The sequence below is a fragment of the Pogoniulus pusillus genome, chromosome 43 (genome assembly GCF_015220805.1).
Source record: "Pogoniulus pusillus isolate bPogPus1 chromosome 43, bPogPus1.pri, whole genome shotgun sequence".
Classification (NCBI taxonomy): Eukaryota; Metazoa; Chordata; class Aves; order Piciformes; family Lybiidae; genus Pogoniulus; species Pogoniulus pusillus.
This window is the reverse complement of record NC_087306.1, coordinates 490,387-511,394: the sequence shown is the minus strand read 5'-3', so window position 1 is coordinate 511,394 and position 21,008 is coordinate 490,387. Positions and strand designations below refer to the sequence as shown.

At 63.2% G+C, this 21,008-nt stretch overlaps 7 protein-coding genes across 10 annotated transcripts; 4 read left to right on the top strand and 3 right to left on the bottom strand.

Annotated features, from left to right (window-relative positions):
- Positions 1–229: 229 nt before the first annotated feature.
- Positions 230–818, top strand: LOC135192596 (claw keratin-like). Its single transcript, XM_064175851.1, has 2 exons — positions 230–307; positions 390–818. The coding sequence occupies exon 2, from the start codon at positions 411–413 to the stop codon at positions 816–818; it is 408 nt and encodes a 135-aa protein (XP_064031921.1). The 5' UTR covers positions 230–307; positions 390–410.
- Positions 819–3,130: 2,312 nt separating this feature from the next.
- LOC135192591 (claw keratin-like) lies at positions 3,131–3,926 on the bottom strand. The gene is made up of 2 exons (XM_064175845.1): positions 3,890–3,926; positions 3,131–3,807 (listed from the first exon to the last, which is right to left on the bottom strand). The coding sequence occupies exon 2, from the start codon at positions 3,774–3,776 to the stop codon at positions 3,291–3,293; it is 486 nt and encodes a 161-aa protein (XP_064031915.1). The 5' UTR covers positions 3,777–3,807; positions 3,890–3,926; the 3' UTR covers positions 3,131–3,290.
- Positions 3,927–5,325: 1,399 nt separating this feature from the next.
- On the top strand, positions 5,326–6,170 carry LOC135192590 (claw keratin-like). 3 transcript variants are annotated; one of them, XM_064175844.1, is made up of 2 exons: positions 5,326–5,611; positions 5,684–6,170. In XM_064175844.1, the coding sequence occupies exons 1-2, from the start codon at positions 5,344–5,346 to the stop codon at positions 5,827–5,829; spliced, it is 414 nt and encodes a 137-aa protein (XP_064031914.1). In that variant the 5' UTR covers positions 5,326–5,343; the 3' UTR covers positions 5,830–6,170. The 3 variants fall into 3 exon arrangements, with proteins under 3 accessions (XP_064031914.1, XP_064031912.1, XP_064031911.1); XM_064175842.1 differs by having other exon boundaries at positions 5,648–6,170; XM_064175841.1 differs by having other exon boundaries at positions 5,326–6,170.
- Positions 6,171–6,552: 382 nt separating this feature from the next.
- On the top strand, positions 6,553–16,839 carry LOC135192586 (claw keratin-like). Of its 2 annotated transcripts, XM_064175832.1 has the most exons (4): positions 6,553–6,864; positions 8,450–8,600; positions 8,736–8,999; positions 15,936–16,839. In XM_064175832.1, exons 3-4 carry the CDS (start codon positions 8,935–8,937, stop codon positions 16,495–16,497), a joined length of 627 nt encoding a protein of 208 aa, XP_064031902.1. In that variant the 5' UTR covers positions 6,553–6,864; positions 8,450–8,600; positions 8,736–8,934; the 3' UTR covers positions 16,498–16,839. The 2 variants fall into 2 exon arrangements, with proteins under 2 accessions (XP_064031902.1, XP_064031903.1); XM_064175833.1 differs by lacking the exons at positions 6,553–6,864; positions 8,450–8,600; positions 8,736–8,999 and adding an exon at positions 10,144–10,213.
- EFCAB12 (EF-hand calcium binding domain 12) lies at positions 10,223–13,239 on the top strand. The gene is made up of 3 exons (XM_064175840.1): positions 10,223–11,744; positions 11,915–12,077; positions 12,428–13,239. Exons 1-3 carry the CDS (start codon positions 11,570–11,572, stop codon positions 12,582–12,584), a joined length of 495 nt encoding a protein of 164 aa, XP_064031910.1. The 5' UTR covers positions 10,223–11,569; the 3' UTR covers positions 12,585–13,239.
- LOC135192585 (claw keratin-like) lies at positions 13,615–15,665 on the bottom strand. Its single transcript, XM_064175831.1, has 2 exons — positions 14,517–15,665; positions 13,615–14,434 (listed from the first exon to the last, which is right to left on the bottom strand). Exon 2 carries the CDS (start codon positions 14,401–14,403, stop codon positions 13,945–13,947), a length of 459 nt encoding a protein of 152 aa, XP_064031901.1. The 5' UTR covers positions 14,404–14,434; positions 14,517–15,665; the 3' UTR covers positions 13,615–13,944.
- Positions 16,840–18,918: 2,079 nt separating the features above from the next.
- LOC135192600 (claw keratin-like) lies at positions 18,919–19,519 on the bottom strand. Its single transcript, XM_064175854.1, has 2 exons — positions 19,472–19,519; positions 18,919–19,389 (listed from the first exon to the last, which is right to left on the bottom strand). Exon 2 carries the CDS (start codon positions 19,366–19,368, stop codon positions 18,970–18,972), a length of 399 nt encoding a protein of 132 aa, XP_064031924.1. The 5' UTR covers positions 19,369–19,389; positions 19,472–19,519; the 3' UTR covers positions 18,919–18,969.
- Positions 19,520–21,008: the final 1,489 nt, after the last annotated feature.

The following is a 21,008-nucleotide window of genomic DNA, read 5'->3' as shown; positions in this document are numbered from 1 at the left end:
TTAGCGCCAGGCTGGGGTTTGCTGCAGCTCTGAGGTCAGCCCCATGCCGCTCGTGCCAGGATGTGTCATGGTCACCCCTGCAGTCCCCACGGAGCATCACGGTGCCAGTGTGCTGGGGAGGGAGCTGATTGGCTTGCACCACACACAGTCAGTGCCATGATGCTCGTTTGCTTGCTGGGGTAATTAGCTGGGGCTGGAGCCACAACCCCTTGGCCAATGCCCCCCGGCGCTCTGGGCTGGGTATAAAGAGCTGAGGGCTCCACAGCCTCCATCCACCTTCCTGCACTCGGCTCTGCTCATCCCTCAGGTGAGTGCAGCCCCTTGGGGCCCTCTCCCTGCCTCTCTCCTGCGAGGCCCTGCAGTGAGCACAGCTCTGCCTTGTCTTGCAGCTCTCCCTGCTGCAGCCAAAGATGTCCTGCTCCAGCCTGTGTGCTCCCTGCGGGGTGGCCGCCCCGGCCCCGCTGGCCGACACCTGCAACGAGCCCTGCGTGCGGCAGTGCCCTGACTCCACGGTGCTGATCCAGCCCCCGGCCACGGTGGTCACCTTCCCCGGGCCCATCATGAGCAACTTCCCCCAGTACAGCGCCGTGGGCTCGGCAGGAGCCCCTGTTACGGGTGGCTTTGGAGGCCGTGGGGGCTATGGGGGCCGTGGGGGCTATGGGGGCCGTGGGGGCTATGGGGGCCATGGGGGCTGGGGAGGCTACGGAGGCTACGGAGGCTGTGGGGGCTATGGAGGCTCTGGAGCCTATGGCTGCTATGGCAGCTATGGGGGCTCTGGCTATGGTGGCTGGGGCCGAGGCAGCTGTGGGATCTGCTAAGCCCCACGCTGGATCCAGTCACAGCTGAAGGAGAGCTCCAGAATCCTCCTGGCAGTTCCTGGCTCCTCAGGAATCCCTTTGGCACTGCTGAGCTCTGCACCTTCTGCACCTTCTGCACCCAGTGCCTCCCTGGGGCCCAGCTCTGCCTCATGCTGCTCCTCCGCACCCACTCAGGACTCCCTTCCCTTGGCCACGCAGCCCCACGCTGGCTGCCTGCTGCTGTGGCTCGGCTGATGCCCACCCTCACTCTGCCCCATGCCAGGTGTGGGCTGCCCTAGCTTAGGGCACTGCTCCTGCCTCTGCACCCTCCTGCCCTGCACCTCCAATAAAAGCTTTTTGCATTGCAGCATTGATCTTGGGTCTGCTTCCATCCTTCACCCACAGCCAACATCCCAAGGACCAGGATGGATCCCCACCAGTGTCCCAGGCAGCTCCCACCCAGCACCTTGCCAGGGCAGCCTGCAGGAGCTGCCTCCCTGCCTCCTCCTGCCTACCCTCAGGGTTCACAGCCTCTGCAGGAGTTACCCATGGTGGGCACTGTCTCCATGCCCACTGGCAACAGCTGCTCCTTCCTTGCCCTCCCTGTCCCCACCCAACTTTGGCCTCCTGCACTCAGATCCTCAAGAAGAGCTGCTGGAGCCCACCATGACCTTGCTGCCATCCTTGGCCACCCCCTAGCAGCTGCCTGCAGCCCCAGCACGGTGGGCATGGGGACACCAACGAAGCCACTGCCCTGGAGGCAGGGAAATAATGTGGCAGAGTCAGGAATTACAAACATGGAATTAGAGTCCTGGAATCAGAGAATGCTTCAGGTTGGAAGGGACCTCAAAGCTCATCCAAAGCCATGGGCAGGGACACCTCCAACTAGAACAGGTTGCTCCAGGCCTCATCCACCTGGCCCTGAACACCTCCGGGGAGGGAGCAGCCACAACTTCCCTGGGCAACCTGTGCCAGGGTCTCACCTCCCTCATGCAAAGAACTTCTTCCTAACAGCCAGCTTTGATCTCCCCTCTGCCACACCAAACCCATTCCTCCTCCTCCTCCTCACATCACCAGACCTTGGCAGTAGTCCCTCCCCAGCCCTCCTGGAGCCCCCTTCAGACACTGCAAGGCCACTTCAAGGTTTCCTTTAACCCCTCACTGCCACAGCTGCCTACACTGCCACTACAGATGCCCTCACCGTCTCAGTTCTCCACACTGCCACAGCTGCCCACACTGCCACCACAGATGCCCTCATTGTCACAGCTGCCCACACAGCCACAGTTGTCCACACAGTCACAGTTGCCCACACAGTTGCCCACAGCTGCCCACGCAGCCACAGTTGCCCACACTGCCACAGCAGCCAGGATGAGGTCACCAGAACTCACTTCCACCATGGTGCCACAGCAGACGCACAGGGGACTCCAGGGGAGCCTGGACCTGGTGCATGACCTGGAGTCAGCAGAGGGCATCCTGGCTACATATGGAGGTGGATGAGAGCTGCTCTGAGCTCCCCAGCAGTGCCCAGGCAGCTGCCACACCGAGGGGCAGAAGTGGCTCTGTCCAAGACCACCTGACACTGCTGGGATAAACTGTTCAGGAGACACCTGGGAAAGGAAGAGACCTCAGGAGGGTACAGTCCAAGATCCTGCTCAAACAGCTTCGTGCTTCAGCTGCTGGATCCCTGTGGGCTCTGCATGGCTCTGAGAAGGAGCTTTGGGAAGATTGGCTGTGCCTGTCTCAGCCTTTCCCAGGGGTGCCCACACTGACCTTGGCACAGAGGTTTGTGCACAGCCCTGCCCATGCAGAGGTCACCTCTGCATGTCCCAGGAGCTCCAGGTTTGAGCAGAGCCAAGCCCAGCCCAGCACGTGATGCCAGCAAGCTGCTGGCACAGAAGCTCTGCTAGAGCAGGCCACTCATAGCTCTGCCACCCACCCAGAGTGCTGGAGGGAAGGAAGGCAGAGGAGACTCAGAGGGATGTGTCCACGGGACCCAGTGGGGACTGGCACCAGCAGCTGACACACTTTGAGCTAAGAGCACAACTGCCCCCTGAGGCCAGCCCAGGAGGCTGAAGCTATGAAGATCAACAGACTCTGAGGTCTGGGAGAAGGGCGAGGGGAGAAGGACCAGGCAAAACCAGAGGTCAACACTAAGATGCAAGAGAGATTTTATTGCAGCTCCAGGGGAGCAGGGGGCAGGAGAAGAGCAGGGCTGTGACCAAGGGCAAGTCACAAGTCCTGGCAGCAGGCAGAGGGACAGCAAGCAGGAGCTGTGCCAAGGCAGCAGGCACCAGGACAGGCCTCCAGCATCGGGAGGCAAAGTCTTGCAGGGAAGCTGAGATGCAGATGGGAAAGGCAGAGCTGGGCCCAAGGCGAGCAGCAGACCCCTGGAGCAGGGCAGTGCTGCAGGGGATCCTTCCTTGGGGGGTCGAGCTGGGACGTGCCAGGGGCATCTCTGGAGGTCTTCATCCATGGCTGGCAGCAGCGTGGGGCTCAACAGGGCCCACAGTTGCCATTCAGGTAGCGGTGGCCTCGGCGCCAGCCCCCGTAGCCGTAGCCCCCGAAGCCTCCGTAGCCTCCATAGCCCCCACAGCCACCAAAGCCTCCATAGCCTCCATAGCCACCAAGGCCTCCATAGCCCCAGTAGCCACCAAGGCCTCCATAACCTCCATAGCCACCAAGGCCTCCGTAGCCCCAGGAGCCACCATAGCCTCCATAGCCACCAAGGCCTCCGTAGCCTCCGTAGCCCCCAAAAGTGCCACCGTAGCCTCCCCCAACCCCAGGGGCTCCTGCCGAGCCCACGGCGCTGTACTGGGGGAAGTTGCTCATGATGGGCCCAGGGAAGGTGACCACCGTGGCTGGGGGCTGGATCAGCACCGTGGAGTCAGGGCACTGCCGCACGCAGGGCTCGTTGCAGGTGTCGGCCAGCGGGGCCGGGGCGGCCACCCCGCAGGGAGCACACAGGCTGGAGCAGGACATCTTGCAGGCAGGCAGGCAGGCAGGCAGGGACCTGGAAGAGGCAGCAGGGCTCAGGGCAGCCTGGGCAGGACGGCGGCAGAGGGGCCCAGGAGGCTCCCAGGAGCTGCACTTACCAGGAGCTGAGGAGAGTGGAGCGGAGGAAGCTGATGGAGGCCGAGGAGCTCTGGGCTCCTTTATACCGGCAGAGAGCGCCCGGGGCAGCGGCCAAGGGGTGGTGGCACCAGCCCCAGCCCCAGCTAATCGCCCAAGCACGCCAGGCCCAGCCCTCTGCTCTGGGGGCACTGCCACGGCCGTGGTCCCGCAGCAGGACGCGGTGGCGGCAGGGACGCGTCGTGACACACCGAGGCATGGCAGGCACGAGGCTGCGGCAGCTGATCTGGCGTCACTGCCGCAGCCTTGCTCTGGCCCTAATCCCCCCACTCTGTTGATGCTGCACAGCCCCGAGCGCCGGGCACGGGGCTCTGCCCACCCTGCCCAGCACCCCTGTCATTAGCTCTCTTTACGAGCTGACAACAGAGGCACCACAGCTGGCCCAGGGCCAGCAGCAGTTCCGCCTGCTCCGCTCCCTCCCAAAGGCCACCGTGTCCCAACCGCCCTGAGGCATGGATGGGGCCCTGCTGGGCACACCTCAGCACCATCCCTCAGCACTGGCCACCTCCGTGCCCCCGCCTGGCATGGCGTCGCTGGGGCTCCCCGACCCAGTGCCCTGCGAGGAGCAGGGCAGGCTCTGCTGTGGCGGGCACAGGGCAGGTGGTGCTGGGGCTCGGCGCAGCCCTGGGCCGGCAGTGCTGAGCTGGGCACCAGGGTCCTGTGTGACAGGTGGAGGTGCAGAGAGCAGATGCAGGGTAGGAAGGGCGCCAGGACGCCCCCAGGTGCCTGGGCACAGGGCCTGAGCTAGGTCCCTCCTGGGCTCTCTCGGGCACTCCCAGCACTGTGCCAGGAGATGCCAGCTGAGCGCCCACGGGCAGCCAGCCTGCACGTGGCCACACTGCCCACTGGCACGCTGCACACTGCTGCTTCGGGGCCTGAAGCTGGGATGCTGCTGAGGTGACCTGCTTGGGCCCAGAGAGCTTCTGCAAGAGGCCTGGGATTGCTGTGTGTAAGCAGAGTGAGGGATTAGGGCAGAGCAGCCTGGCTTGGTGCCGCCAGTTCAGCCCCAGCTGCACCTTGTCTGCCTTGTAAAGATCTGGCAGCTGCTGTCCCTCCCATCACACCTTTCCTCTCCAGGGCACCTCTGCTCCCCAGCTGCCCAGGGAGAAGGCATCCATTAGTCTTGCATCACACACAATCAGGGCCATGATGCTCGTTTGCTTGTTTGGGCGATTAGCTGGGGCTGGGGCTGGTGCCACCACCCCTTGGCCGCTGCCCCGGGCGCTCTCTGCCGGTATAAAGGAGCCCAGAGCTCCTCGGCCTCCATCAGCTTCCTCCGCTCCACTCTCCTCAGCTCCTGGTAAGTGCAGCTCCTGGGAGCCTCCTGGGCCCCTCTGCCGCCGTCCTGCCCAGGCTGCCCTGAGCCCTGCTGCCTCTTCCAGGTCCCTGCCTGCCTGCCTGCCTGCCTGCCTGCAAGATGTCCTGCTCCAGCCTGTGTGCTCCCTGCGGGGTGGCCGCCCCGGCCCCGCTGGCCGACACCTGCAACGAGCCCTGCGTGCGGCAGTGCCCTGACTCCACGGTGCTGATCCAGCCCCCGGCCACGGTGGTCACCTTCCCCGGGCCCATCATGAGCAACTTCCCCCAGTACAGCGCCGTGGGCTCGGCAGGAGCCCCTGGGGTTGGGGGAGGCTACGGTGGCACTTTTGGGGGCTATGGAGGCTATGGTGGCTATGGAGGCTATGGTGGCTCCTGGGGCTACGGAGGCCTTGGTGGCTATAGAGGTTATGGAGGCCTTGGTGGCTACTGGGGCTATGGAGGCCTTGGGGGCTATGGAGGCCTTGGGGGCTATGGAGGCTACGGAGGCTTTGGTGGCTGTGGAGGCTACGGAGGCTTCGGGGGCTACGGCTACGGGGGCTGGCGCCGAGGCTCTCGGTACCTGAGTGGCAGCTGTGGGCCCTGCTGAGCCCCAGCCTGCACCCGGCGCAGATGAGGACAGCTCCGGAGATGTCCCCGGCAAGTCCCAGCTGCAGCCCTGGCCGCTGCCACGGCTGTGTCCGGAGCCTGCCTGCCTCCTGCCTGCTTCCAGCTCTGCTCTGCCTTCCCCATGCTCTGTCCGAGCATCCCGCAGGAGCTCACCCATGGCGAGGATCCCTCCTGGTGCCCGCCCTTGGTGCCCATGCTTGGTGTCTGACCGCTGCCCGCAGCCGTGAGCCGCCCTCGGCCGTGGCTCTGCTCTACTCTGCTCTTGTTCGCCTGGGACCGCAATAAAATCTCTGCTGCATCACAGCCTTGACCCATGTGTTTGTTCATCCTGACTGTCTGTCCAAGCTCCCCACAGCTCCGGGCAGACAGCGAGTCCCTGGTGCGGCCCGGGGAAGGGCAAGGGAGCTGGGGAGGGGTCTGGGGGCAGCAGCGGAGGGAGCTGAGGGTCTGCAGCCTGGCGGAAGCTGGGGGAGAGCTCCTGGCGCTCTGCAGCTCCCTGCGAGCAGGCTGCAGGCAGATGCCCTCCGGTCCCTTGTCCCGGGCAGCGGCTCCCCGCGGGCGGGCACGGAGCCGGCCGCTCGCTAAGGGCCCCGCAGGGCTCCGCTGCGCTCCGGGCCGGGGGGAGGCCGCTCCGGGAGCTGCTCCGCGGACCCGCAGGGGCGGCGCCGGCCGGAAGTGACGTAGGGGGCCGGGGCCGGGAGGGGTCCGAGCGGCGGCGGCGGAGCCTGTGCGGGGCCGGCGCGGGGAGGCCCTCCCGAGCCGCCTCCCGGCCCCGCTCAGAGCCAAAGGCACCGAGCGCCTGCCCGGGCGTGCCCCGGCCTCTGCCATGTGCGCGCTGTGCCTGGCACCGGGCGGCACCTCCCGAGCTCGGCGGCAGGGCTCAGGCACGGCCTCGGGTTCGGCCTCGGTAGGGGCCAGGGCGGAGGGGCCCGCAGGAACCGCGGCGAGGAGTGCAGAGAGCAAAGCAACCGCTCGGGGACCTGCATCGATGGGCACCGCGGGCTGAAGGAGAAGGGTTGGTCTGAGGGGGAAGGGTTGGGCTTGGGTGAGCTCAGAGGTCCTTTCCCCCCGAAGCCACTCTGTGCTGCCGTGGTTGTGGTTTAAAGCAGGTCAGTGACCCTCTGCAGCGCCTGGCACAGCGCCTGGGCCACAACTGCCCCTGCCCGCTGCCCAGCCTGGCCCGGTCAGCAGGCAGAGGGCTGACGTGTGGGTGCCCACCTGTGACAGCAGCACAGGGGTGCTGCGTGGGTGTCCTCTGTGACATCAGCTATGTCACAGCCTCTCCCTGTTCCAACCCCACGCCCCAGACCCTCCACTTGGCTGCGAGGCCTCGGCGAGCTCTGGGCTGCAGCAGCCCTGGAAAGTGGCTGCGGAGGGGCAGGCGCTGGGCACCAGAGCTCAGTGCTGCTGGGGCAGGTGAGCAGAGGAGGGAGGAGCTCTGCCTGGGCTCAGCACGGAGAGAAGCTCCCTTAGAGGCCAGAAGTGCTTTGGAGGACAGGACAAGAAACTCAGATGCACTCAGGCAGCTCTTGTCTCACTTGGGTGTGGACAATCGAGTGGACACTTCTCAGGAGGAGAGAAATACCAGACCCAGTGCCAGGTCCTGCACTTTGGCCATAAGAGCCCCAAGCAGTGTCACAGAGTGGCTGAGAGCAGGCAGAAAGGGACCTGGGGGTGCTGGGTGGCAGCTGCAGAGGAGGCAGCTGTGTGCCCAGGTGGCCAAGAAGGCCAGTGACATCCTGGGCTGGCTCAGGAGCAGTGTGGGCAGCAGGACCAGGGCAGTCCTGCCTCTGTGCTGGCACTGCTCAGGCCACACCTTGAGTGCTGTGCCCAGTTCTGGGCTCCTCCAGTCAAGAGAGATGTTGAGGTGCTGGAAAGTGCCCAGAGAAGGGCAGCAAGGCTGAAGAGGGGCCTGGAGCACAGCCCTGTGAGGAGAGGCTGAGGAGGGAGCTGGGGGGGTGCAGCCTGGCACAGAGCAGGCCCAGGGCAGAGCTCATTGGTGTCTGCAGCTCCCTGCAGGGAGGGTGTGCCCAGCTGGGGTTGGGCTCTGCTGCCAGGCAGCTAGGGCCAGAAGAAGGGGACCCAGGCTGAAGCTGTGTCAGGGCAGGGTCAGGCTGGATGTGAGGAGGAAGTTGTGCCCAGAGAGAATGATTGGCACTGGAATGGGCTGCCCAGGGGGGTGATGGAGTGCCCATCCCTGGGGGTGTTTCAGAGGAGGCTGCATGGAGCACTTGGGGCCAGGGTTGGTCCATTAGGAGGGGTTAGGGTATGGGTTGGACTCAGTGTTCCCAGAGGTCTGTTCCAGCCTGCTCAGTTCTGTGGCTGTGTGGCAGTGCAGAGGCTGTGGTGCCAGGAAGTCTCTCCCCTGGGCTCAGTCTCTCCTTACTCCTCCTCTGTTCTGGGCATCTTGGAAAAAGTTCTGTAGCCCTTTGCTAAAAGAAGCTTTTTGGTGCCTTAGTTGATTTGCCACAGCAGAAGGCTGCCTGGGTGCATCTCAGGGACCTTCCTGCTGATAGAAAGGGGAGCAGAGGGAGCATGAGAGAGAAGAGCACAAAGAGAGCTGAGCCTGCCTGCTCCTCTTGCCTCCTGGGCTCCGCTAGGACAGGCTCTGGGACGCGCAGCGGGCGAAGGCTGGAGGCGTCCATGGCCAGGAGGGAAGAAGAGGAGAGCAGAGAAGCAAGAAGGGTCTTCTTGCCAAAACTACCTCAAGAACAAGGTGGGAGGCAGAGCAGCAGGCTGCAATGTGCCCAGGTATGGCAGTGCCCACAGAGCCTTCACTGGCTGAGCTGCCCCGGCCCTGCCCTGGCAGAGAGCTGGAGCAGTGAGCTCTGAGGTCCCTTCCAGCCTGAGCCATGCTGTGACCTGGGACATTTGTCTGCCCCGCAGCTGCCACAGGAGGCAGGACACAGCCTTGGATTCCCAGAGGTCACCTCCAGTCCAGGGAAGAATCCACAGGCAGCTAAGGCTTGGATTCAGGGGAGAAGGCTTCGAGCTGAGCTGGACAGCTTGGGCAGGCTGGAGCAGTGGCTGGCACAGAAACCTGCCCGCAGCCGTCAGGAGCAGAGCTGCTGGCAGAGGATCAGGGATGCCAGAGCAGAGCACAGGAGGGCTGCTGCCACATCCACATCAGCCACCAACCATAGGCTGCAGGTAGGCACCAGGACATGGCATGTGCTGTGCCATCACGGGAGAGCTGCTGCTGCACCCCATGGTCATCAACCTGGTCACTGGGTAGTGGTGGCCATGGGTGATGGTGACTGTGGGGAGAGGTGGCCATGGGTAGTGGTGACTGTAGGGAGAGGTGTCCATGGGCAGTGGTGCCTGTGGGCAGTGGAGGCCTTGTGATGTCTCCTTGTCCTTTTCAGAGCTCACTGTCAAGGAGCAGCCAGCCTCAGTGGGGTCCTGCTCCCCTCGTCTGTGTGCCATGCCCCCAGGCCCTTGCCACGCTGCATGAGCTCCTGCAGCTGAGGAAGCTGAGGGTGGTGGATGTGTTCAGGAAGGCTGGCATGGCTGGGAGGAAGATCAAGAGGCAGGACTTCATCAGAGTCATCAGGGAGGTGAGGAGTGAGCTGCTGCTCTGCACCTAGAGCAGGGCACAGGATCCTGGAACCAGCAGGGCTGGAAAAGACCTTTAGGATCATTGATGGCAGCTGTGACCCAGCTGCCATGGGCATGGAGCCATGTCCCCAGGCACCACACCTGCAGCTGCACCACCCTCGTGGGCAGCCTATTCCAGCCTCTCAAGAAGTTTTTCCTAGTGTCCAGCCTAAAAGTCCCTGGAAGGGGAGACTGGAGCCTCTTGCCTCCCAGGCATGGCAGATGGCCACTGCCCAGTAACATGGCACTGGCATCCTGCTTTGAGCAGCCAGGTCTAGTTGAGAGGTGCCCCTGCCTGTGGCAAGGGGTTGGAGAAGATAATCTCTGAGGTCCCTTCCAGGCTGAGCCACCCCAGGATTGATCTGCAGTGCAGATGTTAACTGCCACTCTAGGCTGACCCAAAATACCTTCTGGAACCCAAAGGGCTGCCAGGCTTAGCACAGTAGAAGCTGGCAGCTCTTCAGGGGGCAGCAGAAGAGTGGCCACGTTGTGAGTGCTTGGTAGCTCAGGGAAGCCTCAGCAGACTGTGCTGTGCTGCCCTGCAGAGGCCTCTGGGACCACGGCAGGGCTTGGCTAGCCCATGCCACCTGGTCATGCCACTCTCCTGTTCTCTCTTGGTGCCCAGACCAACATCCCCATCAGCAACAAGGATCTGGAGGCTGTGGTCCTCTTCTTGACTTCCTCAAAGCCAAGGAAGTGGATAAGCCTGGAGGATCTGATTGACTGCCAGCAGCAGTGGCTGGAAATGGGGAAGGAGGCCAAAAGCGGTGAGAGAAGGGCACTGGGCTGGGCACAGGCAGGGAGGGCCAAAGTCCATCCAGAAAATGACTTGAGGCCATTCTAGAGCAGAGTGGCCAGAAGGAGACTTCTAGGGAAGAGCTGAAGGCTCTGGAGGGTGAGCAATGCCCACAGGAGGTCCCCTCCATCCTAGAACCAGCACAGCATGGCACAGCCCTTTGACTTGGACATGGCTCAGGTGTTCCTTACTGCTGGCTCTGAGCTGGCTCCTGTGGTTTGAATCTGTCCTAGATGTGGAGGCTGAGCCCTGGACAGGCACCCACACAACTGCCACTGCTCTGTCCTCTGCTGATAAGGCAGCCAGAGGGATGAAGTCTCATCCTCCTGCCAAGGCCAAAGGACAGCCAAGGCATTCTAGAGCTCCAGCAGGCAGCAGCAAGCCAGAAAGACAACTTCTGAGCTGTGATGAACTGGGAGGGACTGGGGACCTGCCAAGGGAGAGCATCCAGAAGGGGAAGGTAACTGCCTGTGGCAGGAGGACAGCAGCACCTGGGGAGCATGAAGTGGTTCAGGGGAGAGGGCAGCAGGAGATCTGCTTCCCAGTGGAACCACAGAATCAGTGAGAGTTGGAAGGGACCACAGGGACCATCCAGTTCCAACCCCCTGCCATGGAAGGGACACCTCACACCAGATCAGGCTGTCCAGAGCCTCATCCAGCCTGGCCTTAAACACCTTCAGGAATGAGGCTTCCACCACCTCCCTGGCAACCCCTTCCAGGCTCTCACCACCCTCATGCTGAAGAACTTCTTCCTCACCTCCACTCTGACTCTCCTCCAGTCTGACTCTCCCCATTTCCAGCTTGGTTCCATCGCCCCCAGTCCTGTCACCCCTTGACAGCCTAAACAGTCCCTCCCCAGCTTTCCTGTAGCCCCCTGCAGACACTGCAAGGTCACAATGAGGTCTCCTGGGAGCCTTCTCTCCAGACTCCACAGCCCCAACTGCCTCAGCCTCTGCTCACAGCAGAGCAGTTCCAGCCCTCTGCTGCTCCTCGTGGCCCTTCCTTGGACCCCTTCCAGCACCTTTGTAGCCCTCTTGTAGCAGTAGTCCTTGGGCCACGTGGGACCTTGCAGGTGAGGTGCTGCAGCTGCCAGCGAACTCCTTTGGCTTCTGAACTCCTCCTGCCAATGTGCTGCCCACTGGCACTGGGGAGAGCTCTCTGTGGGAACTGAGCTGCTGGAGGGGAGGCTCTGCCCAGGATGCCACTGCAGGGCACCAGCTCCTGTGTGCACACTGGGGAGAATCCAGGGCCCCACACCCGCTAGTGGGACCCTGCCCATTGCTTACAGGGCACTGCCAGTCCAGCAGCAGGGAAGGAACAAAGCAGGATGGCAAGGCCTGGGAATGTCTCTGTCCATGAGCACTGCCTGCCCTCCACGGTGCCAGCTGGCCTGGGAGGTCTGGTGGACCAGTACCGCAGGAAGGCTGCCAGGAGCTACCTGAGGAGCTCTGAGCTGTGCCGGGAGCGCAGCGTCTGCATCACCAACCCAGCGCTGCAGAGGGGTAAGCAGGGACAAGGACCTGCTGACAGTGCCGGAACCTGGCACCTTTCTGCCTCTTCCCATGGGCAGAGCCAGCAGATCCGTAGCTGGGAACCGACACCCTCTGAGCTGAAGTGGAGCTGCTGATGCCAGGGCAAGGTGTGACTGTTCCCTCTGCACGCTTTGGCACAGGCCTGCTGCATCCAGGGGACAGGATCAGAAAGGAGGGAGCAGAGCTAAGGATCAGGCAGCCTGGAGGGTACTACAGCACGGGACGTGGGTATGCTCTGGCACTGGGGAGCAGCTCCAGGTCCAGCAGTGCCTCTGGAAGCCAGCACAAGAAGGGAGGGAAAAGGTTTGTTCAAAGCAGGCTTCAAGCCCCTCCTGCTGCCTCACTGGGCACCCCCAGTGCTCAGTGCCAGGTGTCAGGGGCACTGCGGGGGGACTGGGATGAGCCAGGAGGATGCTGCAGGGCAGCAGTGATGGCTGAGGGGCAGATCCTGTGCTCAGCTGCAGGCTGCTCTCTGTCAGCCCTGACTGGTGAGGACTGACAAGGTCTGGACAGACCTGGCAGAGCTTCCTGGGGCTGGAGAGCTGCTGCCTGGCAGGGTCATGCTTGCCCTTGCTCAGAGCTGTCGATTCAAGAGCCTGCTGTGCTCCCACATATTTACTGCTCCTTCTTTTCCCCTCCTCTGTGCTTCCCAGGAGTCTCCAGTGGGATAAGATGTCAAATGACAACAGGTTCTGGCCAGGTCACCTCCTGGACAAGCTCTGCCTTTACTTCCCTGAGCAACCACACGACAGGGCACATGCTCTGTTCAGCCTGGTACTGCCAACCAAGCACATCTACCCTGGCCGCTGAAACCCCCTCAGTGAGCCAGGACACAGCCTCTGGAGACACTGCCTGCAGGAAGAGCTCTTCCATCCAGCACAGCTGAACAGCTCTGTGACCTCTCATGGTGTCACAGACTGCTAGGGGTTGGAACTGTCTTCTGGAGGTCCAGTCCAATCCCCCTGCCAGGGTGGGACAATCCAGGGCAGGCCACACAAGGACATGTCCAGGTGGGGTTGGAAGCTCTCCAGTCAAGGAGGCTCCACAGCCTCTGTGGGCAGCTGCTCCAGGCCTCACTCCAAAGGTTTCTCCTCATGTTGAGGTTGGATTTCTGGTGCTGCAGTCAGCTTGGGGCACCTGGGCCCTGCTGCTGGGTAGGTGAACATCCAAGTGAGGATTTCCTGCTGACTGGGGAGGGGCTGGAGTGAGCCTCAAACACCCCTCATGCTTGTTGGGGTTTAGCAGTGCAGATATCGACTGTTGCTCCACCTCCACCATCTCCCTGAAACCCAGAGGGCTGCGCAGCTGGGCACAGGACAAGCTGAGGGCTTTGACCTCCTCTGAGCCAAGAGAGGCCCTAGGGAAGGGCCTGCATGGCTGGGGGAGGCTTTGGGCTGGCTCTGTGGGTGCCACCCCCCAGCACCTGGCCCCTGCAGCTCTGTTAATAAATCGATTGTTCTGCGCAGTGTGAGGCTGCTCCTTGCAGAGAGGGGGAGGAACCTACCCCTGGGACCAGAGCTGCCTCGAGGCAGCCATGAGGCCTTGCCCAAGTACTGTGCACCCAGGGCAGTGCTGGATGATAGGGAGCAGAGTCAAGAGGGCAGGAGGCCAAAGTGGAGAGAAGACAGGGAGAGAAGAGCGGGAGAAGCTGCTGGTGAAGGAGATGAACAAATGCCAGCTGCAAGCAAGGGTCTGGTGCTGGGAGTTGGGCAGGAGGCAGTGCCTGCAGGTACCCCTGAAAGCCCTCAGCTGGGAGCCAGCTGGAAGGGCCCAGGGAGCCAAAGGTGCCACTGGGGCCCTGCTGATGGGGCAAGGGTGAAGAAGAGGCAGAGGTCAGTGCTGCGGTGCAGACAGATTTATTGCAGGGTCAGAGCAGGGTGGGGGGAGAAGAGCAAGGCCCTGGCTGGGGCTAGCTTACATCTGCAGGCAGGGGACAGGGTGAGGGTGAGTCTGAGCTGTGCCACAGGGGCAGGCAGCCAGGGCAGGTCTCTGTCAGCAAAGGACAATCAGCGGAGCAGGAGGAAAGCAGAGCTGTGACCGCACAGGAAATGGAGGGTCCAGGCTCTAGAGCAGGGCAGTGCTGCAGGGGATCCTTCCTTGGGGGGTCGAGCTGGGATGTGCCAGGGGCATCTCTGGAGGTCTTCATCCATGGCTGGCAGCAGCGTGGGGCTCAGCAGGGCCCACAGTTGCCATTCAGGTAGCGGTGGCCTCGGCGCCAGCCCCCATAGCCGTAGCCCCCGAAGCCTCCATAGCCTCCATAGCCCCCACAGCCACCAAAGCCTCCGTACCCTCCATAGCCACCAAGGCCTCCATAGCCCCAGTAGCCACCAAGGCCTCCATAACCTCCATAGCCACCAAGGCCTCCATAGCCCCAGGAGCCACCATAGCCTCCATAGCCCCCAAAAGTGCCACCGTAGCCTCCCCCAACCCCAGGGGCTCCTGCCGAGCCCACGGCGCTGTACTGGGGGAAGTTGCTCATGATGGGCCCGGGGAAGGTGACCACCGTGGCCGGGGGCTGGATCAGCACCGTGGAGTCAGGGCACTGCCGCACGCAGGGCTCGTTGCAGGTGTCGGCCAGCGGGGCCGGGGCGGCCACCCCGCAGGGAGCACACAGGCTGGAGCAGGACATCTTGCAGGCAGGCAGGCAGGCAGGCAGGGACCTGGAAGAGGCAGCAGGGCTCAGGGCAGCCTGGGCAGGACGGCGGCAGAGGGGCCCAGGAGGCTCCCAGGAGCTGCACTTACCAGGAGCTGAGGAGAGTGGAGCGGAGGAAGCTGATGGAGGCCGAGGAGCTCTGGGCTCCTTTATACCGGCAGAGAGCGCCCGGGGCAGCGGCCAAGGGGTGGTGGCACCAGCCCCAGCCCCAGCTAATCGCCCAAACAAGCAAACGAGCATCATGGCCCTGATTGTGTGTGATGCAAGACTAATGGATGCCTTCTCCCTGGGCAGCTGGGGAGCAGAGGTGCCCTGGAGAGGAAAGGTGTGATGGGAGGGACAGCAGCTGCCAGATCTTTACAAGGCAGACAAGGTGCAGCTGGGGCTGAACTGGCGGCACCAAGCCAGGCTGCTCTGCCCTAATCCCTCACTCTGCTTACACACAGCAATCCCAGGCCTCTTGCAGAAGCTCTCTGGGCCCAAGCAGGTCACCTCAGCAGCATCCCAGCTTCAGGCCCCGAAGCAGCAGTGTGCAGCGTGCCAGTGGGCAGTGTGGCCACGTGCAGGCTGGCTGCCCGTGGGCGCTCAGCTGGCATCTCCTGGCACAGTGCTGGGAGTGCCCGAGAGAGCCCAGGAGGGACCTAGCTCAGGCCCTGTGCCCAGGCACCTGGGGGCGTCCTGGCGCCCTTCCTACCCTGCATCTGCTCTCTGCACCTCCACCTGTCACACAGGACCCTGGTGCCCAGCTCAGCACTGCCGGCCCAGGGCTGCGCCGAGCCCCAGCACCACCTGCCCTGTGCCCGCCACAGCAGAGCCTGCCCTGCTCCTCGCAGGGCACTGGGTCGGGGAGCCCCAGCGACGCCATGCCAGGCGGGGGCACGGAGGTGGCCAGTGCTGAGGGATGGTGCTGAGGTGTGCCCAGCAGGGCCCCATCCATGCCTCAGGGCGGTTGGGACACGGTGGCCTTTGGGAGGGAGCGGAGCAGGCGGAACTGCTGCTGGCCCTGGGCCAGCTGTGGTGCCTCTGTTGTCAGCTCGTAAAGAGAGCTAATGACAGGGGTGCTGGGCAGGGTGGGCAGAGCCCCGTGCCCGGCGCTCGGGGCTGTGCAGCATCAACAGAGTGGGGGGATTAGGGCCAGAGCAAGGCTGCGGCAGTGACGCCAGATCAGCTGCCGCAGCCTCGTGCCTGCCATGCCTCGGTGTGTCACGACGCGTCCCTGCCGCCACCGCGTCCTGCTGCGGGACCACGGCCATGGCAGTGCCCCCAGAGCAGAGGGCTGGGCCTGGCGTGCTTGGGCGATTAGCTGGGGCTGGGGCTGGTGCCACCACCCCTTGGCCGCTGCCCCGGGCGCTCTCTGCCGGTATAAAGGAGCCCAGAGCTCCTCGGCCTCCATCAGCTTCCTCCGCTCCACTCTCCTCATCTCCTGGTAAGTGCAGCTCCTGGGAGCCTCCTGGGCCCCTCTGCCGCCGTCCTGCCCAGGCTGCCCTGAGCCCTGCTGCCTCTTCCAGGTCCCTGCCTGCCTGCCTGCCTGCCTGCAAGATGTCCTGCTCCAGCCTGTGTGCTCCCTGCGGGGTGGCCGCCCCGGCCCCGCTGGCCGACACCTGCAACGAGCCCTGCGTGCGGCAGTGCCCTGACTCCACGGTGCTGATCCAGCCCCCGGCCACGGTGGTCACCTTCCCCGGGCCCATCATGAGCAACTTCCCCCAGTACAGCGCCGTGGGCTCGGCAGGAGCCCCTGGGGTTGGGGGAGGCTACGGTGGCACTTTTGGGGGCTACGGAGGCTACGGAGGCCTTGGTGGCTATGGAGGCTATGGTGGCTCCTGGGGCTACGGAGGCCTTGGTGGCTATGGAGGCTATGGTGGCTCCTGGGGCTACGGAGGCTTTGGTGGCTATGGAGGTTATGGAGGCCTTGGTGGCTACTGGGGCTATGGAGGCCTTGGTGGCTATGGAGGCTATGGAGGCTTTGGTGGCTGTGGGGGCTATGGAGGCTACGGAGGCTTCGGGGGCTACGGCTATGGGGGCTGGCGCCGAGGCCACCGCTACCTGAATGGCAACTGTGGGCCCTGTTGAGCCCCACGCTGCTGCCAGCCATGGATGAAGACCTCCAGAGATGCCCCTGGCACGTCCCAGCTCGACCCCCCAAGGAAGGATCCCCTGCAGCACTGCCCTGCTCCAGGGGTCTGCTGCTCGCCTTGGGCCCAGCTCTGCCCTTCCCATCTGCATCTCAGCTTCCCTGCAAGACTTTGCCTCCCGATGCTGGAGGCCTGTCCTGGTGCCTGCTGCCTTGGCACAGCTCCTGCTTGCTGTCCCTCTGCCTGCTGCCAGGACTTGTGACTTGCCCTTGGTCACAGCCCTGCTCTTCTCCTGCCCCCTGCTCCCCTGGAGCTGCAATAAAATCTCTCTTGCATCTTAGTGTTGACCTCTGGTTTTGCCTGGTCCTTCTCCCCTCGCCCTTCTCCCAGACCTCAGAGTCTGTTGATCTTCATAGCTTCAGCCTCCTGGGCTGGCCTCAGGGGGCAGTTGTGCTCTTAGCTCAAAGTGTGTCAGCTGCTGGTGCCAGTCCCCACTGGGTCCCGTGGACACATCCCTCTGAGTCTCCTCTGCCTTCCTTCCCTCCAGCACTCTGGGTGGGTGGCAGAGCTATGAGTGGCCTGCTCTAGCAGAGCTTCTGTGCCAGCAGCTTGCTGGCATCACGTGCTGGGCTGGGCTTGGCTCTGCTCAAACCTGGAGCTCCTGGGACATGCAGAGGTGACCTCTGCATGGGCAGGGCTGTGCACAAACCTCTGTGCCAAGGTCAGTGTGGGCACCCCTGGGAAAGGCTGAGACAGGCACAGCCAATCTTCCCAAAGCTCCTTCTCAGAGCCATGCAGAGCCCACAGGGATCCAGCAGCTGAAGCACGAAGCTGTTTGAGCAGGATCTTGGACTGTACCCTCCTGAGGTCTCTTCCTTTCCCAGGTGTCTCCTGAACAGTTTATCCCAGCAGTGTCAGGTGGTCTTGGACAGAGCCACTTCTGCCCCTCGGTGTGGCAGCTGCCTGGGCACTGCTGGGGAGCTCAGAGCAGCTCTCATCCACCTCCATATGTAGCCAGGATGCCCTCTGCTGACTCCAGGTCATGCACCAGGTCCAGGCTCCCCTGGAGTCCCCTGTGCGTCTGCTGTGGCACCATGGTGGAAGTGAGTTCTGGTGACCTCATCCTGGCTGCTGTGGCAGTGTGGGCAACTGTGGCTGCGTGGGCAGCTGTGGGCAACTGTGTGGGCAACTGTGACTGTGTGGACAACTGTGGCTGTGTGGGCAGCTGTGACAATGAGGGCATCTGTGGTGGCAGTGTGGGCAGCTGTGGCAGTGTGGAGAACTGAGACGGTGAGGGCATCTGTAGTGGCAGTGTAGGCAGCTGTGGCAGTGAGGGGTTAAAGGAAACCTTGAAGTGGCCTTGCAGTGTCTGAAGGGGGCTCCAGGAGGGCTGGGGAGGGACTACTGCCAAGGTCTGGTGATGTGAGGAGGAGGAGGAGGAATGGGTTTGGTGTGGCAGAGGGGAGATCAAAGCTGGCTGTTAGGAAGAAGTTCTTTGCATGAGGGAGGTGAGACCCTGGCACAGGTTGCCCAGGGAAGTTGTGGCTGCTCCCTCCCCGGAGGTGTTCAGGGCCAGGTGGATGAGGCCTGGAGCAACCTGTTCTAGTTGGAGGTGTCCCTGCCCATGGCTTTGGATGAGCTTTGAGGTCCCTTCCAACCTGAAGCATTCTCTGATTCCAGGACTCTAATTCCATGTTTGTAATTCCTGACTCTGCCACATTATTTCCCTGCCTCCAGGGCAGTGGCTTCGTTGGTGTCCCCATGCCCACCGTGCTGGGGCTGCAGGCAGCTGCTAGGGGGTGGCCAAGGATGGCAGCAAGGTCATGGTGGGCTCCAGCAGCTCTTCTTGAGGATCTGAGTGCAGGAGGCCAAAGTTGGGTGGGGACAGGGAGGGCAAGGAAGGAGCAGCTGTTGCCAGTGGGCATGGAGACAGTGCCCACCATGGGTAACTCCTGCAGAGGCTGTGAACCCTGAGGGTAGGCAGGAGGAGGCAGGGAGGCAGCTCCTGCAGGCTGCCCTGGCAAGGTGCTGGGTGGGAGCTGCCTGGGACACTGGTGGGGATCCATCCTGGTCCTTGGGATGTTGGCTGTGGGTGAAGGATGGAAGCAGACCCAAGATCAATGCTGCAATGCAAAAAGCTTTTATTGGAGGTGCAGGGCAGGAGGGTGCAGAGGCAGGAGCAGTGCCCTAAGCTAGGGCAGCCCACACCTGGCATGGGGCAGAGTGAGGGTGGGCATCAGCCGAGCCACAGCAGCAGGCAGCCAGCGTGGGGCTGCGTGGCCAAGGGAAGGGAGTCCTGAGTGGGTGCGGAGGAGCAGCATGAGGCAGAGCTGGGCCCCAGGGAGGCACTGGGTGCAGAAGGTGCAGAAGGTGCAGAGCTCAGCAGTGCCAAAGGGATTCCTGAGGAGCCAGGAACTGCCAGGAGGATTCTGGAGCTCTCCTTCAGCTGTGGCTGGATCCAGCGTGGGGCTTAGCAGATCCCACAGCTGCCTCGGCCCCAGCCACCATAGCCAGAGCCCCCATAGCTGCCATAGCAGCCATAGGCTCCAGAGCCTCCATAGCCCCCACAGCCTCCGTAGCCTCCGTAGCCTCCGTAGCCTCCCCAGCCCCCATGGCCCCCATAGCCCCCACGGCCCCCATAGCCCCCACGGCCTCCAAAGCCACCCGTAACAGGGGCTCCTGCCGAGCCCACGGCGCTGTACTGGGGGAAGTTGCTCATGATGGGCCCGGGGAAGGTGACCACCGTGGCCGGGGGCTGGATCAGCACCGTGGAGTCAGGGCACTGCCGCACGCAGGGCTCGTTGCAGGTGTCGGCCAGCGGGGCCGGGGCGGCCACCCCGCAGGGAGCACACAGGCTGGAGCAGGACATCTTTGGCTGCAGCAGGGAGAGCTGCAAGACAAGGCAGAGCTGTGCTCACTGCAGGGCCTCGCAGGAGAGAGGCAGGGAGAGGGCCCCAAGGGGCTGCACTCACCTGAGGGATGAGCAGAGCCGAGTGCAGGAAGGTGGATGGAGGCTGTGGAGCCCTCAGCTCTTTATACCCATCCCAGAGTGCCGGGGGCCAAGGGGTGCTTGTAAAAATGCAGCTGATGGTGCAGCCAAGCAGGGAAGCTTCATGACACTGGGGTGAGACATTGCTGTGCCTTTGTCCCGGCAACTCTGCTCTGGAAGCTGCACTGGAGAGGAATGTGCAGGGAGGGGCAGAGGTGACACAGCAGCATGGCAGCAAGGGGCTTCTGTGGCTGCCCTGGTGGCACTGATCAGCCCCGGGCTGCCCTCATCCCCCCTCTGCCCATGGGGACTGGGCCTGGGACTCCTGCAGATGCTCCCTGGGCCCAGGCAGGTCACCTCAGCAGCCTCCCAGCTGCAGGCCATGGGGCAGCAGTGCCCAGCGTGGCCACTGCCGCCTGGCTCCTTGTGGGTGCTCATCCAGCACCTCCTGGCACAGTGCTCAAAGTGCACTCGAGAGGGCTCAGGGAGGACCCTGCCCACAGACATGGGGCTGGGTGAGCTGGCACTGACCTGCTCCCTTTGCTGCCCTTCTGCTCTGCCCTGCACATCCCCTCCTGTGGAGCTCTCCCATGCTCCATCCCATGCCCATGCCCAGTCCTGTGTCCGCCTCCAGTCCCGTGTCCATCCCAACCCCACGTCCATGCCCATTCCCATATCCATGCCCAGTGTGCCTGTGCCAGACCCCTGTGTGTTGCAGTCCCACAGGACCTGACTCATTGTGTGGCCCTCGAGTGAGACTGGCCCCTGGCAGTGCCCCTGCCCAGCAGAGCCACAGCAGCAGGCAGCTGGTGGAGATGCCTGTGGAGCCCATGGCCATGAGCTGTGCAGCTGCTGCTGCCACTCAGGCATCGGTGGCATTTGGAAGTGTGAGAGGAGGGCTGAATGAAGCCCTCACTGAGGGACAGGTAGCTAAAGATGCTTGGAGTCTCCTGTTCCTGTCCTGATGCCCCCTGGACATCTCCCCTCAGGCAGGCCCCAGTGTGGCACTGCTCTCTAACCACTGTGCTCACTGCCACACAGGGCTTTGCCCTACTGGGACCCTTCTCTGCTCTCTCACGACCACCAAGTGAGTCGTGGAGCTGCAGCTCAACCTTTCCTGCAGCGACAGGAAGATGTCTGAGGCTTTAGGGTGCCCTTTGCCTCCCCTGCTGCCATCTGCTCAGCCTGTGCCAGCGTGGGGCAATGGGTGGCATCTTGGAGCTGCCTGGGTGGGGTGTGATGGCTTCCTTTGACCAACCTCCTGTTTAGCAGCCTGTAAAAGAGGTGATGAGAGGCCTGCTGGCGGTGCCAGGACTGCAGGGAGCGTCTGCAGGGAGCCCAAGACTCCTCCTCGCTAGGTCATGCTGGGGGAGTAGGCACAGGTTGGGGTTTATTGGTGCTGTGAGGTCACCCTCAGGAGCACTCAGCCTTTCATCTGCTATGTGTCACCCTGCAGCCCTCCCACCCCTTCTGCCCTCTGCGGGGCACCTTTGCTGGCTGCTGTAGCCAATTAGGGTCGA

Coding starts and splice junctions, on each gene's coding strand:
- LOC135192590 (XM_064175841.1), top strand. CDS start 5,344: ATGTCCTGCTCCAGCCTGTGTGCTCCCTGCGGGGTGGCCGCCCCGGCC.
- LOC135192591 (XM_064175845.1), bottom strand. CDS start 3,776: ATGTCCTGCTCCAGCCTGTGTGCTCCCTGCGGGGTGGCCGCCCCGGCC.
- LOC135192585 (XM_064175831.1), bottom strand. CDS start 14,403: ATGTCCTGCTCCAGCCTGTGTGCTCCCTGCGGGGTGGCCGCCCCGGCC.
- LOC135192596 (XM_064175851.1), top strand. CDS start 411: ATGTCCTGCTCCAGCCTGTGTGCTCCCTGCGGGGTGGCCGCCCCGGCC.
- LOC135192586 (XM_064175832.1), top strand. CDS start 8,935: ATGCCAGAGCAGAGCACAGGAGGGCTGCTGCCACATCCACATCAGCCA. Junction 9,000..15,935: donor CCACCAACCATAGGCTGCAG/GTAGGCACCAGG, acceptor TGCCTCTTCCAG/GTCCCTGCCTGCCTGCCTGC.
- LOC135192600 (XM_064175854.1), bottom strand. CDS start 19,368: ATGTCCTGCTCCAGCCTGTGTGCTCCCTGCGGGGTGGCCGCCCCGGCC.
- EFCAB12 (XM_064175840.1), top strand. CDS start 11,570: ATGGCAAGGCCTGGGAATGTCTCTGTCCATGAGCACTGCCTGCCCTCC. Junction 11,745..11,914: donor CAACCCAGCGCTGCAGAGGG/GTAAGCAGGGAC, acceptor GCTTTGGCACAG/GCCTGCTGCATCCAGGGGAC. Junction 12,078..12,427: donor CACAAGAAGGGAGGGAAAAG/GTTTGTTCAAAG, acceptor TGTGCTTCCCAG/GAGTCTCCAGTGGGATAAGA.